Genomic DNA, 17,322 nt, shown 5'->3' on the forward strand with positions numbered 1-17,322 from the left:
TTTGTAAGTATTTTTTTATTGCAAGTTTTTGACCAATCTTTTTTGGAATAATAGATATTTATTTTTTACTGTTTAAATAGATTATTTTTTAATCTCCTTATACAAGGTAAGTTTTAAATAAGTGCAAATATTTATAACCGTAGTATATTTCGACTCCAGAAACACGTCTATGAGTTGTTTTTTTCGCGAAAAAAAAAGTAAAGTAAAGATTTCAGTTAACGTCTCCTTCTTGCTGCCAGGTATAATCTGGACGGAGCCTACTTTGTTTACGCGGAATCCGAACCGCGGTCCTCGGCCATATCATGGTCAGTGGCCTACCGACTTTTGGCAAGTGTCTAAATCGACTCTGACTCACGAGATATCCGATCTCATCCAGCCTCGAACCGGCGTGAATGAGCAGTGTGTGTCAATAGATTTTACAATTTTGCCTTTTTTGGACAACAGCACGATACAGAGTTTCGAACCGGTCACCCGTCCATCCACTAGTATCGCCTTGCGTCGCTTAACTTCGGTGTTTTAATGGGAACCGGTGTTTCGACGTGGCTGGGCCGTTGCGTTTTTTCGCGAAAAAGAAATTGAAAATATGTTTTTTTAATAAAAAATTTAAATATTAAGTAAACAAATATAATATGGCAACATAAATATGTAGTAGATTAAATTAACATGAAAGGAAACCGAGAAAAAATACAGTGGTTCTCAAAATTTAACAAAAAAAATCATTTTATTTATATGTTTGATATTTTCATTGTATCATTTTTTGTATTTCATTGTATTATTTTTTTTTATATTTCATGATATTTTTCTTTTATATAATTTTATAAGATACTACACTATACTACACTTTATTTAGAGTATGAAATAAAATAGAATTAATTTAAGGACTTTTCTAGAAAACGGACCTTTTTAAGAAAATTAATTTTATTTTTCAGAAACTATTTGAGACAGAGTTTACCAAAAATGCTTTTTATATCTACTAGTGGGTAAGTGAATTTCTAGATATATTACGACATTTCTTGGAACTTTAGTTTCGGAGATATTAATTTAATCGGACCTTTTTAAGAAAATTAATTTTGTTTTTCAGAAACTATTTGAGACAGAGTTTACCAAAAATGCTTTTTATATCTACTAGTGGGTAAATGAATTTGTAGATATATTAGGACATTTCTTGGAACTTTAGTTTCGGAGATATTAATTTAATCGGACCTTTTTAATAAAATTAATTTTATTTTTCAGAAACTATTTGAGACAGAGTTTACCAAAAATGCTTTTTATATCTACTAGTGGGTAAATGAATTTCTAGATATATTACGACATTTCTTGGAACTTTAGTTTCGGAGATATTAATTTAATCGGACCTTTTTAAGAAAATTAATTTTATTTTTCAGAAACTATTTGAGACAGAGTTTACCAAAAATGCTTTTTATATCTACTAGTGGGTAAATGAATTTGTAGATATATTACGACTTTTCTTGGAACTTTAGTTTCGGAGATATTAATTTAATCGGACCTTTTTAAGAAAATTAATTTTATTTTTCAGAAACTATTTGAGACAGAGTTTACCAAAAATGCTTTTTATATCTACTAGTGGGTAAATGAATTTGTAGATATATTACGACTTTTCTTGGAACTTTAGTTTCGGAGATATAAATTTAATCGGACCTTTTTAAGAAAATTAATTTTATTTTTCAGAAACCAAGAGAGTTCCCTCAACTGTAATCTCAAGTGAGATAAAAACATGAATATCGGGATAATCTAACATAAGCTCATAAACTTCCGGATCACACTGACTGAACGACGCAAATTTCTTTTCAAAGTAACTCCTCAGATCTACCTCTGGCTACGATGTTCTAGAAATTATTCATTAAACTTTAGCGCAAGTTTGCGTAGTTTGTAAACAGTCAATAACCCGAAACCGGATTTAGATAAAGCCAAACTGGCGTCTACGATGTTCCGTTACGTAAAGAAAGCTTCAGAAAATAAGTTGCATATAAAGGTTTACACTGAAAGGATCACATTCTTTGTTTTAAAATACAAAAATTCTATATTTTTTCATAAAATACCCTTTATTTTTTAAATTATATTTAAACAGATTTATCTCTGACCGGTTTGTGTATAAACTACTCGTATAACTATAAGAACGCTATTTATTGTGTGTATTTTTTTACTGTTTCAGGGAAAATAGTACTACGCAGGATCTTCAAAAAGCTGATTTTATCTATGATTTAACCAAACTTGATTTCGATTCTATACCGATATTCACCAAGAAATATACTGAAGCTGACACGTACATTGATAAAAATGAGGACATTAGAAATTATATTTACAAGGTATACTATACAGGGTGTTTCAAAAAAACATGTGCCATCTCTCATGGGGAGATTCCTCACATAAAAAAAAGATTTATTTTTCGTATCAACATAGGTCCGATTCAGCTTTGTTTCGTAGATACAGGGTGTTATCATCTTAATATTTTTTCGATTTACGAGCCCTAACAAGTATATGTTGGGACAAGGTCATATTCTGGAATTATTGCCCTGGTTTTTCAAAATGACTGAAAAATATATGTTTAATTTTTTAAATATAAACATAGCCATATATCCTAAACACCTTGACAATATTTTTATGAATTTGTAAAAGTGTGTCTTGGTAAAAATCGCTACGTGTAATGGTTCTCGAGATATTTGGAATCGAAATGATCAATACCTGTCATCATTGACATATATTAAGAATGTTGACTAAACAGTTATCAGACTGAAATAATAAATTTTTAATGTTTTTGTGCCAAAAGTCCAATAGAAAGTGTTTTATCATAATTTTTTTGAAGAAAATTTTATGATTAATTTAAAAAAATGAAAGGTTCCCAAATTTATCATTTCAGTCAAATAACTATCTACTCAACATGTTTATTTTTTGTCAATAATGACATGTATTGACTATTTCCATTCTAAATATCTTGAGAACTTGATTTTTACAAAGAAACATTTTTTACGTAAAAAATCACGAATATTTTTTCACTCAGTAGTTTTATACAGGTGCGGACGAAAAGTTATTACTCTCCAAAACAGTTAAAACATATGTAGGTGGGGCCTTCTATAAATAAGAGTCATATTGACATAAAAATCAAATTTATCATTTCAAAAAACTACCAGATACCAATTTTTCATCTAAATATTGACGTTTCTTCAGAAATTATTTGAAAAAAATCGAAATAAAAATGAAACTTCTACACCCTGTATCTCCGAAACGAAGCATTTAGGGACATACATTTATACGAACTTTTTTACTTATTTTTATCTGCAGAATATGCTGCCAAAGTTTGCTGAATTCAATTCGGACCGCCCCACAGTAGGCAATATGTCCAAACCAAGTTGCAAAAAATAACATCGACAGTTAGCATTTATGGCAATAACATTAGATTGAAAACATATTAGTTAAGAAGAAACCACATAAAACTAACAAAAAAACATGTTCGGAGTCTCTTTCGAGGGGCTGTAAAACAAATTTTGCGCAAAACCTACATTTTCAGTTAATTTGTGTCCGATAACTGCCTTTTTTCTACAATTTTTTAAGTAGTAGGGTTGCATTCAAGTGACACAGTATTATAACAATTGAATCGGACGACCTTAGCTTACTGTCAATAATTATTGTAAAATTGTCATAACGTGTTTTACGTAGATTCCCGGTTGCGGTAAATTTAATGTGAAGGTAAGTAAGAAAGTATCTTTTATTTTGATTTTTTGGATAAAAACTAGGTAAAGGTCAAAGTAGAACATAATCATTTAAGGTTTTTTTGATAGTGGCATATATTCTATCTTAGAAAAGTTAAGTAAAAAAAATCGCAAAAAATCGCAACATTAACTTTATTGGAAGCGTTAGCCTCCATGCGTATGTGTATAGTAACATCCTTTATGTGGATAATTCTCATAAATTAATTGTTATAGTAGCTAGAGCTAGAGAAGAACTTGAAATATAAAGTTACGTAACTGTTCTCAAGATTTCCGAAGAAGTATGTCATAAACGTCAAATGACATTTTTTGACAAATTGACAAATTTTGACAGTACCTAATTTTTTAAATTAAATAAAATGGATTTTTCTTCAGATTTAAAAATGTGCACTTCGTGACCATTGCTTCCAGCTGTTATAAAACAAAATATCAGTAAATAGTAGATGGTAAAATAAAATTTAGATATTTTTAATAGGTATAAGTTCTGTTATTTTCTAAATCGTCATTGTTTAATTCTCAGAATATTGTTACTTATTTAAAATATAATAATAAAATATTGTTCACATATTGTCTGGTATTATTAAAGACCCAACTTATGCAAATGACAAACAATCTTGAATAGAAGTTCGATTGGATTAGTATACTAGGGTTTTCTTTTATACATTGACACCCCCTTTATCTTTTTTATTTGACGTTTCCGAAAACTGTCTTAAATGAAAATGGTTTTGAATAAATTTGCCAAAAAAGTCTATTTCGCATATACAAAGTGCTTCAAAAAGTCGGGGCGTGGTTCAACTATCTTATTTCAAATTAGGTATAGGCTATGCTACAAAAAAGTAGTTAGGATTTTTAGGAGAAAATAAAAATAAAATAAAAAATTGGGTACTAATTTGAAATAAGAAAGTTGGGCCACACACAGGATTTCTAAGGCACCCTGTATATGCAAAGAAGACTGTTTTGAAAAATGTATTCGAGACCATTAAACTTTTATTCAAGACACTTTTTTCGAAAACGTCGAATAAAAAAGATACAGAGGATGTCAATATATAAAACACCCTGTATATGGCGGAGGAGTAATAATTGCTCAATATTTGTCTGTTTCATCTTGGCTCTGCCAAAAATCGTAAAATTTAGTGAAATGTAAAATATTCTTACCGCATTTTGGTAGCTGTATTAGTCAAAAGATCATTTTTCCATTTTATGAATCCCCTCCAGCACCCCCAACCACCCTCAAGTCAGCCAAAACTAACAGGGTTCACGGCCTACGGGCATAGAATGTTTTTACCAAATTTGAATAAAATCGAACAAAAAAAGAATTTTTGCAACATACTTCTGGATTTTTGCCCACTGTGCGCCCAGTATAATATCAAGTCTTTTTATATTATTTGCAACGCCTGAAATTGTTTAAAAAAAATATTTGTCACGTTTGAAAAAAAATAGCATGTTCTGTTCGGAGTAAAAATGTACTTTTTGTCCCTCGCCTGTAACGTCAAACGTACAGGCTCGTCACAAAAAGTATCGTTTTTCCTCCCAATAAAGCAATACCCTATTGTTGTTAATTAAACAATTAAAGTATCCATTTCCCTTCCAGTTCATGGACGACTGTACTGACGTTTTTGACAATTGCTCGTTCAAAGACACGCCATTCGGATGCTGTTCTGCGCCAGACAAGCGATTCACGCCGGTCTTCACCGAAACGGGGTTCTGTCACAGCTTTAATTCCAGACATTTTCGACGATCCAACAACACCGCGTCGTGAGTATCCAGTTTTAAGATCTATTGTTTTCCATTTTGACACCCTTAGAAAACTGAGGTTTCGCGGTATTTCATGTTTCGGGGTTTGGAACAAGTACGGAAGCGTGCTATTGTCGAGACTTAAGAGGTTTAGAGTGGAAGAAATTGGTATTGTTTGTTTAATAAAATTTTAACTACCAGACGTATTACGCTTAAGTCTACAAGGGTGATCAATAAGTAATAATATAATAATAATAAATACAGCTTTATTGTACAAAAAGCCAAAATAGCTGCATCGACAAAGCATTTAAAAAATTGATCAAGTGCGAGTCGGAGTCGCGCACGAAGGGTTCAGTACCATTCATTATCTATTATCATTAGACACTATATTATTATAAACTTTTTTCCGATTTAACTGAAATTTTGAATGCGCGTATAAGTAATTTAAAAAAATTAAGAAACACATTACTAAAATTTGTATTTATCAATAATAAATATGTAAAAAGTAAAAATAAATATGTAAAAATATGTAAAAATTAAAAAAAAAACGATTAAAAAAAAGTCGCCTTGGCTAGGATTCGAACCTGCCTTACTACGGCTCAAACGTCATCAGCGTAAAGTCCTAACGCTTTAACCACGCGGTCACCGAGGACTAGATAGACGAGAGACTAGACAGACGAGATTCTGTGTAAAATTCTTACTTAAAAGATAATGTTTAGTGAAAGTACTTTTTTATTTATAAACATTTATTTAATTCTGTTTTTAGTATTTGTTCTTATAGCGGCAACATAGATACATTATCTGTAATAATTTCAACTGTCTAGCTATAACGGTTCATAAGATAGACCTTTGTGACAGAGGGACGGACGGACGGACAGCGAATCTTAGTAATAGGGTTCCCGTTTTTACCCTTTGGGCACAAATTACCTATAACAGATGCGAAAAAAAGCGACTGCATCGGAAACCGCTCGGCAAACCCGACACGCCTATTGAGTGGTGTAAATACACCAGTCGTTTAGTCCAGAAACCTATGCTGTGTCGTATTCGCTTGCTGGAATGACATAGTGCGTGGTTATATGTTTCTTTTTAAAAACGCGTGTAGGATTTTTGTTGAACTTTAGAACTGTTATTTCTAAGTTTTGGTAATTTGTATATCTTATTTAAAATGGGATGCAAATGTGTTTATTTATAAGGAAAAAAAAGATATTTATAGTATAAAAAATTAATTTATTTAACAAAATTTAATTAAAAATGTTACAAAATAGTTACCTTTCTATTGGTTCTATCGGACTTTTTTCGACTATATAAATCTTTATTTGTAAACTTTAATACATCAAATATTTTCAATCTAATTAATCATTTAATGATGTAAATAAGAGGAAATTTCTCACATGGGTGGTCAAATTTTATAGTTTTCATTATATCAAACAGCCTCTGAGAAATGTTTTCAACTCAAAATGCCTTTAATTATGTTTGACTACATCATTAAAAAGGGTGTTCAAATACATCAATGTGATATTTGTCTAAAATTTGCAAAAAAATCCGAATCTCTGGATAACTCGAAATTATTTACCCATTTAAAAGCCTTTGATCATGAAAGTGGAAAAATTTGTTCATTTTATTTACAGGCTGGAAAAATTATTTAAATTAAATTTTGATGAGTTTTGCACTGAAGAAAACGTTCAGAGGCTGTTTGATATAATGAAAACTATAGAATTTGACCACCCATGTGAGAAATTTCCTCTTATTTACATCATTAAATTATTTATTAGATTGAAAATATTTTATTCATTAAAGTTTACAAAAAATAAAGATTTATATAGTTGAAAAAAGTCCGATAGAACCAATAGAAATGTAACTATTTTGTCACATCTTTAATTAAATTTTGTTAAATAAATTAATTTTTTATACTATAAATATCTTTTTTTTCCTAATCACCTACGAGCTGATATAATATGACGAACAATCTATTAAATTACTGCGAGATTATACAGAAAAGTCCACAGACTTCGAGACATAGGAAAATCAAGTCCATTTAGCGTGTGTCCAAATTTTGACAAGTTTTCAAAAATTACAGTTTTGTTTAGACTGACGTTTAATTTCACCTGACTTCTCGGTGAATGATTTCTTTTTATGGGGGTACATAAAATCTAAAATTTACGGCCATGAAGAAATTCAAAACTTGGAGCAGTTAAGGCAGAAAATATTTAATGCCTTTGACACTGTCACCCCTGATATGTTATCCAATGTGAGGAGGGGATTTTATGATCGTTTGGGTTATTGTTTAATGCAAGAGGGAGGCACTTTTGAACAATTTTTGTAATTTTTTAAATTTCATTATCCTGTTTTTTTACCGTTTACCCATTACCTACCTTGACGAACATGGGAAAACGAAGGTCCTTTTCAGGACCACAAATATTTTGATTGAGAAAATTGGTAACATTTTTTTGGATTAAAAAACAAAAGTTGTTAATATAATACCAATTTAAAAGTGTTTTAGTAGTTTTAATACACACTACTTATTATTATTATAATGTACATTATTAATACTATTGTTCATTCGAAATGGCATTAAGGCCCAATTGCAACAATGATTTAAATTTTTCTTAAAGATAAGTAGAGCTTAGAATGAGCTGTATTTATATTTACTTTAATATTCACTTTAAATGAGGGAATTTGACTGAAACAATTTTTGAATTTGAATTGTTTTTAATGATACTAACAATTTTAGTTCAATTTTTAATAAAATTTATTTAATATTAATAGAAATCCAAGAGATTTGAAACCTCTTTTAGCGATTTATAACATTCTCAAATGAATTACAGGTGCCCTTATTTTCTATGAAAATCACACAGCTTTTTTTCATAGTCGCTACAGTTGCTATAGCTATAAAAAACTAATTTTTAAGGTGTGAAAATTGCGATACACGCTAAATGGACTTGATTTTTCGTATGTCTCGAAGTCTGTGGACCTTTTTGTATGCCTCGAAAACATATTGGTGCAGATTATTTTCACCCAAACAAATAATAACCCAAACTATACATTGATGCGGATTGTCTATGAACTCTTTCTGAAGGTCACAGAAACCTGAACGCGTAATTCGGTGTTCTTTCGCATCTGTTATAGGTAATTTGTGCTTTGGGTACGGAACCCTAAAAAAACCTCCGTAGTCAGACGCTAAAAAAAGAATAAAAAGGGAAATAATTTTTACCGCAGTTACATTGAACAAGAAATATGGCCAAAATGTAAAAAGTTAATAATATACCAAAATATTTTGGTATAAAAGAAGTTCGATAAATATCACCTTTCATTTGTCAGAAATAAAGAAAAAATATTTTTTCAAAATAGCTTCATTGAAACTAATTTATATCCAGCAGTAAACAACATCATCCCCCCTTTTTTTCACTGACACATAAACAGCATCGAGAAAAAGTTAATATAACTTTGTTCGCCACTGTTTTTCACAGTGCTCCACACAGCGCATTACGCCAAATAAATCATTTCTATAATGGCGAATTATTAATTTCCTTTCCGTCAACGCGCAGTTTGACAGTTGGACCGTAATGTTTTCAACTAAATTAACTTATTCACGGCAAACAGAATACGAGAAACTTTTACTTCGTTCGTTCATTCCCTTGCTTTTATTGTGCTGATATCGAAAACAAAAGTTGTTTTGTGAAGTTTTTCTGTTTTCAATTCTACGCTTTTTTCGTAATATTCAGATTTTCCGAATTAGAGTATTTTTGTTTTGTATCTCTAGAATGAATTTTTATTTCAGGTATCTTTCATGTGGATTCATATAATTTGTAAAGCTATATTGATCTAGAGTGTGAGTTTTTTAGTATAGGAGATAACCTATATACTGGGTGCGTCTCAAAAGTGGCTCACCTCTATAACTTTTTTATTTTTTCAGATAAAAAACGAGATTTGGTATGTTAGTATATAACATAAATTAGGATTGATTGACCTATTCAATTGTTTTCGGTCACTTCTTGTTTCACCGGAAATGACTAAAAAGATTTTTAAATGGTACCCTTGGTGTTTTTAGGATTCCGTATCCAAAGGGTAAAAACGGGAACCCTATTACTAAGACTTCGCTGTCCTTCCGTCCGTCTGTCACAAAGGTCTATCTTATGAACCGTTATAGCTAGACAATTGAAATTTTTACAGATAATGTATCTATGTTACCGCTATAAGAACAAATACTAAAAACAGAATTAAATAAATGTTTATAAATAAAAAAGTACTTTCACTAAACATTATCTTTTAAGTAAGAATTTTACATAGAATCTTTCAAGTCCTCGGTGGCCGCGTGTTTAAAGCGTTAGGACTTTACGCTGATGACGTTTGAGACGTAGTAAGGCAGGTTCGAATCCTAGTCAAGGCGACTTTTTATTAATCGTTTTTTTTTAATTTTTACATATTTATTTTTACTTTTTACATATTTATTATTGATTAATACAATTTTTAGTAATGTGTTTCTTTATTTTTTTTTTAAATTACTTAATGTTACTACTAAATGTTACAATTTACATAAACAAAACATAAATATATAACAAACAAACCATATGCGAAAATGTCAAAAGTTGACATGTGATACGCCATTGCTATTATTTAGACTAATTTACGAAATATAGTTGATTTTTCAAAGATTTATTTTTAGAGGAGAATTTTTTGTGACTTCTAATAGAGAATAGCTATAATTTAGGATATTCTTGACACATCTGTAGAAGAAACTCATAATAGATTTGTCATATTGTGCCATAATTTATGATTGTTACGTTTGTTTGACGTCCGTATTGTTTTTAGTTTACTGTTAATTAAATATTTTGTATGTCTCATAACTCGAATACAAATTCGTGTAAATTATTCGAAATGAACAATTTGCTGTGTTTTTTAAAAAAAATTCTCTAAAATAGAATGGGCAACTTATATTCATTATTTTTTTTCTTTAATTTACATGGGATTTTCTATGATCAGGTCGACTATGCAACACACGGTATATTTGAATTTTAGAGTTGATAAACACGTCATCGTATTGTAACACTTCTCTAACTACTTTTCTCGATTCTTCCTTCTTCATATTCGCCGGCTATTTGTCATAATAAAATTTCTACACGCACATTGTTCCACGAACAAGAATAGCACACCGGCGCCATATCTCGTGCCAGTGATAAAATACGCACGTTCTTATTAAAAATGACAAATCGGCAACATGGGATAACGTCGTGTACCGGAGGATCGGTACGTGTTTGTGCGAGACCAGGAAACGCGCTCTTACACTTCTGTTTTATGAAAAGGGTTTTACTTCATATTGTTTGTACTTTTGGTATTTTAAGTTATCTTTTTTTATGCTGCTAAGGCTGATCTGGACGGTGCCTACTATGAAAATCGATGATAATTTTGTAGAGGTCATTGTCTAGGCGTCATTTAATAAGAATTGACTGAACTTGTCAAAATTAACACTAATTATATAAAAAATAAAACGTTTCCAAACAGATAAATATATTTCCAAAAAGATTTTTTTCTCGAATTTTAAACTATACTAAGGCCAACTGGCAGTAAGTGCCATTAAAAAATAAAGAAGAGTAATGGGCCAAGTAATGGTGCCTAGGCCTTAACCTCGACAAATTTATCATCGATTTTCATTCTCCAGACGCCGTTTTTTTTCGATTGCACGTATAAATGTATGTCTTAAAATGCTTAGTTTCGGAGATACAGGGTGTAGAAGTTTCATTTTTATTACGATTTTTTCCAAATAAATTCTGAAGTAACGTCAATATTTTGATGAAAACTGGCGTCTGGGAGTTTTTTGACATGACAAATTGGATTTTGATATCAATATGACTCCTATTTGTAGGAGGCGCCACCTACATGTCTTTTAACTGTTTTGAAGAGTGAAAAAAAATCTACTGAGTGAAAAAATATACATTTCCGTGATTTTTTACGTAAAAAATGTCTCTTAGTAAAAATCGCTACGAGCAACCGTTCTCGAGATATTTAGAATGGAAATAGTCAATACATTGACAAAAAATAGACATGTTGAGTAGATAGTTGTGACAAATTAAAAATAAATTATAAATTTGGGAACTTTATATTTTTTAAATAATCATAATTTTTTTTCAAATAAATGAAGACGAAACAGTAGTCTTATACAGATACGAACGAAAAGTTATTACTATTTAAACCAGTTAAAAAAATATGTAGGCTGCGCCCCCTGCAAGTAGGAGTCATATTGACATCAAAATCAAATTACTCAGGTCAAAAAGCTTCCAGACACCAATTTTTGTCCAAATATTGACGTTAGGTACTTCAGAAATTATTTGGAAAAATTGAAATAAAAATGGAACTTTTGTCTACACCCTGTATCTCCAAAACTAAGCATTTTAGGACATTCATTTATAGGAACTATTTTACTTATTTCTATCTGCAGAATATGCTGCCGAAATTTCCGGAATACAGTTCGGACCGCCATGTATTTTTATTTTCCAAATTAGGTAATAATATAGATTTAATTAAAATAACCCTGTTATAATTTTTTCCTTAAACAAGAACATTCAAAATTTATAGCACCACACAAACTTGAAAATAATACTTATAGAACCGTAAAACCGCACGAAACCACCTATCTCTACCCACCACTTTCTCCCGATTTTCTGCGTGTGGGAAACGAAGAAAATGGGGAAAACGGGGTGTAAAGACGTCCCACCCACCCTTGCGTCATAATAAAGGCTCGCGAGTAGGAATTCCGTTCATTGTCGTGTGTTCTGTTTCAGAGCCGAGCCCGAGCAATTTAATATGCAATATATTAAGGAAGCCGACACGAAATGGTCGCTGCAGTTCGCCCTGAAGACGGGGGAAGCAGTAACGTCGGTAAGTTATTCGACGTTTAGGAAGAAATCTTGCCACGATTGAAGTAGTTCTAAAAAAATATGTATTTTCCTTTCCGAGTTACGGAACCTTAAAAACGTCTCTTAATTCCTTAGATTTTTGATTCATTAGTGAAATACCTGAAAATAATGAATTTCTTCAAAAAATATTATTAGAGTTTTTCATAACTCTTTTGTATACGAGAACCATTTTCTTGTTAAAAATAAAAGTACCGTTAAATGGAGTATCTTTGTGACTGCAGCATAACTTTGGTACATTCCTCATATTTTCACGTTGTATAATGTATGGTTCGTCATCGAATCTCCAAAATTATGGTGCACATACATTAGCGTTTTTATTTAAAAATAATACTTTTTTTACTGCAATATTTTAGACAATGAATAGTAAACTTTTGTTGTATGTACTTATCTAAGATTTTTTTTTATTTTTAAACATTACAATCTGTCAAACTTATCTATTTGCTGTCTGTAATTGTTAGTTCCTTAATAAAAAAAAATTGTCTACTTTATTCAGTTTTTTAAAAGAAACATACATCTACTGCCCTAATATTACGAAAATATATTTTCTCAAACTTTTTTAGCTTTATTTACATATATACAGGGTGTTCACCATATACGACACGGAGTATTGTAGCTAACTATTAAATTTTTACAAATTGTAAGTTTTGGGTTGGTTGAAGGACTATTAGAGCTATAATTTAAAAATATTTTACAAGATACAGAATGTCCCAAATAAGTAAAAAACATAATTGTATTTTTTTAAATTGAACACCCTGTATATTATTTTATTTTTGGATTCTATGATTGAAATAAGGGTAAATTTGATTAAGGTTTATTACACTTAAACTTCACCGTTTATGAAATATTTCAATTTTATGAAATTGCAGTAAAAATTTTAAGGCTTCATTTCTCCAAGGTTATCAAAGTTTTTAATACTAAATATTTACTGAAGATTATTTATTGATCAGATATTGTGTTGCAATAATAAAAATTGTACTACCTTATACAGAGTGTCCAAAAATTTTTATATTAAATAATTACAGCTTTAAACGGCAATAACTTGTTTAATTTAAAGGGAACACCCTGTATATTTTACGTGAATCAGATGCACAATTTAATTGTCTATCAAATTTTATTATACTATTTTTTACCTACCTCTTCAAGTTTTGTAGAAAATGCATTTTCTTATAATTTATACCTCATTTATCACTATACCCATGGAATATTGACATTTCAGATTTTTTTTAACATCACAACAAATCTATATGTATAAAATGTACAGGTGGTAAATATTGCAAGCCCATTGGTAAACAAAAAAAAACTATTTAAATTTTTGTAAAGAAGTGTACCAATTAAATATACCACCATTATTTCCGACCAAAAATTAGTTAATTAGATACTTTTAAATTGTTTTAATTAATAATTTATTCTAAATAAATGTGGATTTAGCTCAGAAATCAATATAATAATAAGTTATAAAAATTAACGTCTCTGTTTTATAAATTTTCCACTCCAATGACTCCACGCATTTTACAATTATTTTTTTTTTCAATTTCTTTTTCATTGACAAAATACTGAAAATATTTTCTCTCAAGAAACCCTTAGATTTTGTAGTAACATAAAGTGAGTTATCTCAACAACCTGCACATACTATATCTATCCAAACCTAAACCACTCTTTTTAATAGCTCCTCTCGAGAAAAAAATATGACCGACATATTTCAGCCGATAACGTTCTTAAGACCGAGTAAAAAATACGATTATAATATTCAGGACTGGCTACGGTTCGGTAGTGAAATACGGCAGGCCCTTCTACGAGACTGTACGCCGACATAAATCTGTTTAAAGTAGGGCTTTTAGGCCTTTTTAGCCAGGGAACCGGATTTGCAACCCAACCGTTCTCTAACTTACGTTGTTCTCGAGTTTGGATTGTCTTAAAAGGTATACAGCAGCGCTACACTAAAAATGTTTGAGAAAACATCTTGATATGCTCTTCAAAAGCAGCGCTCTTTTTATGGTTGTCGGTGTTTTATTTTTACTGAAGTGTTGTTTAAGTAAGGTTTTTGACATATTTAACATTTTCTAGAAATAAAGAACAATTTTTAAATTACAGTAAAAGCTACCTAAATTTGAATTTACCCAGTATAGTCTAATATGTAGTTAAATTAACTATTGTACTTTAAATCAAATTAAAACTTAAATCAAAAAGTTATACAGGGTGAGGCAAATTTAATATTGAACATTGGTCACCTTCAAAAGCATGTTACTCTCTTATTTTAAATGGAACAACCTGTATATTATTCCGATATTCAATGGAGAATTCATGTCTCTTCAAAACGCTATTAAGGTTGCCTACCCCTCAAACAAAGATGTTCCTAGATATTTTCATTTACATGATTTACTCTGAGTAGATCTTTATTATTTGATAAAATCTAGGTGGTTGTGATATGTCTGACGTTACTTCAACATAGCTGTCTAATTAGTCCAACTTTAAAAACTAGTTATCATTTTGTGCCAGTTAAAACAAAAAAAATTCTCAGAAATTTGCCGAAAATGGAAACTTATCCTACATCAAAGAGAATTGATATGATTCTATTAGTTGGTGAATGCAATGTGCATTCACCAATTAATAGAATATTTAAATGCTTCTGATTTTATCTAGTCTGTTTTTTATGGGGATATGTTAAAGACAGTGTTTACAAAACTCGACCAACTAGTGTCGACAACATGAGAGAAATTATTGTAGCTGCTTTTCGAGGTAGAACTTTACATATGCCTTTTAAAATGGAAAGATTCTCTTGAAAAAACAATCATTTTATGAACGTTGTACCGTTGTACTAGAAAAGGTACTGGGTGTTCCATTTAAAATAAAGAAGAAACTTGCTTTTAAAAGTGACTAATGTTCCATATTAATTTTGTCTCACCCTGTATAACTTTTCGGGTCAAATTCCAATTTAGTTTAACATACAATGGTTACTGTAATTAACAAGGACGCAATATCCACAGAAAGTAAATGTTTGGGCAGGGATATTCGGACACAATATTATCGGACCATTATTTCTTACGCAAAATTTAAATGCAGAATATTATTTGGAACTACTCGAAAATCATATTTTACCTGCTTTACATGATGCCGCTAGGGAAAATCAGGAAGTTTGGTACCAAATGGATGGCTGCCCAGCACATAGTACCCTGGCTGTTCGGGAATATTTAGACAATAGTTTTAACGGAAACGTTATTGGCCTAAATCATACAGTAAATTGGTCAGCAAGGTCTCCTGATATTTTGCCAAATGATTTCTTTCTCTGGGGCCATTTAAAAAACATGATATACAAGGATAAAAAACACCCAAATCTAGACGAGTTAAAAAATGCTATTTCAGCCGAATGCAATAGAATTTCAGTTTACCAACTAGCGAATGTAAGAAGAGAATTTTATGATCGCCTGGGTTATTATCTAGCCGTCGATGGAGGAATATTTGAACATCTTAAATCCTAAAGTTCTAACAATTTAATATTACCTAAATTAATAAGTTATTGAATATTGTAATAATACTATAATTAACCTTGTAATTGATTACTTTATTTTACATTAATTCATATTAATTTGTATTTATAAATACATCTTTAAGATTTCCGATGTAGGAATGAGTTTTCAATAATAATAAAGCACTAAATAGGTAGATTTCTGAAATGACAACTTCATTTGACAGTTATCTTTTGCCTTGACTGGTGCTCATAAGTAAATACAGGGACATAAGAAAGGAGAAATATTTAAAAAGAAATCGGCGATAACTCGTAAACGAGCTAATCAAAAATATCTAAAGTTATTCTTTTGAATGTGGGTTTTAGTGCTCTTCAATAAACCTAAATAGAATTGTTCTCTAAAATAATTAGGGAAGCCAATAATTGACCCCATTAAAATTTACATGGGATTTCCTATGTCCCGTCCGACGATGCAACACCCGGTATATCAGATACATATTTTCTTTTATAGTTTCCTTAAAAAAATGTCCTTATCACAGTACTAATAACGAGCCGACCCTGTTCCTTGCACTCTCCCATCCTCACTTCCGTTTGATTTATATTCGACGGTAATACGGCTTACTTTCAAGTAAGCCCGCGAATTGCCTTGTGGCATAATGAGACGCCAGGCTTTAAGACCTGGTTCGCAAGGTAAAGCGCAAATATACCGTTTTCAGATAAGAGTATAAAATAGAGGACAAAATAAAAGAATGATGATATTATAGAGGGTGGTGCACTTTCCAGAAAATGCTTTTTATTAAGTTTTTTTTCTCAAAATTTTAATTTAGGTACTATACCTAGAATTTTACTCATGAAATTCTAATTTATCATAATTCTTTTGTATATGATTACCATTTTCTCATTGTTTTAATATAGTTTTTTTTATACTTAAAACTTATTTCTAGATTTATATATTAAATTCGGATGAGATGGTCTCTATGAATATTCAACCTCAACTCGAATGGGACTATCAAGTATACAAAATGGCGTTTTCCATGAAGCAAACGTACACCACTGAAGACACCAGACAGCTGTCTATCAAGCAAAGAAAGTGCGTGTTTGGAGATGAAATACCCTTACATGGTATGAAAATAAAAATAGCTAAAAATATAAAAAATATCTACACCTATGTGGCGGATTTATCTCTCCAAACAATCCTATATGGGTATTTTGCCACTGCAATAAAATATACAAAATAAAATAGCTATTTTTTTGTAAACACCGCTGCGTTAATCTAAACGGAAACTGCTTATCAATATTAGGTTTACAGATATACAAATTTGCCTAACGAACAAAAAAATACTTAACGTTTCGGAAAGTTTATCTCTTTCCGTCGTCGGAAGCAAAAAAAATACAAAGAACAAAGAAAAAACTATTTAAAATATTTAAATTCAACTATTCGAGAACACTAGTTTTTTTAAACAGATACGTCCACAAAAACCGTTGACGT

The 17,322-nt window shown here is 30.6% G+C and overlaps 1 protein-coding gene across 1 annotated transcript in view; it reads left to right on the plus strand.

Moving 5' to 3' along the window:
• LOC115886565 (acid-sensing ion channel 1-like) overlaps positions 1–17,322 on the plus strand; it is a 55,651-nt gene that overhangs the window by 36,918 nt on the left and 1,411 nt on the right. The window contains exons 4-7 of the mRNA XM_030905800.1: positions 2,174–2,327; positions 5,317–5,480; positions 12,236–12,332; positions 16,778–16,955. Coding sequence (XP_030761660.1) covers positions 2,174–2,327; positions 5,317–5,480; positions 12,236–12,332; positions 16,778–16,955 — 593 coding nt within the window. The remainder of the gene's footprint in view (positions 1–2,173; positions 2,328–5,316; positions 5,481–12,235; positions 12,333–16,777; positions 16,956–17,322) is intronic.

Source organism: Sitophilus oryzae, unplaced genomic scaffold, assembly GCF_002938485.1.
Source record: "Sitophilus oryzae breed Bouriz unplaced genomic scaffold, Soryzae_2.0 scaffold_1145_pilon_pilon, whole genome shotgun sequence".
Classification (NCBI taxonomy): Eukaryota; Metazoa; Arthropoda; class Insecta; order Coleoptera; family Curculionidae; genus Sitophilus; species Sitophilus oryzae.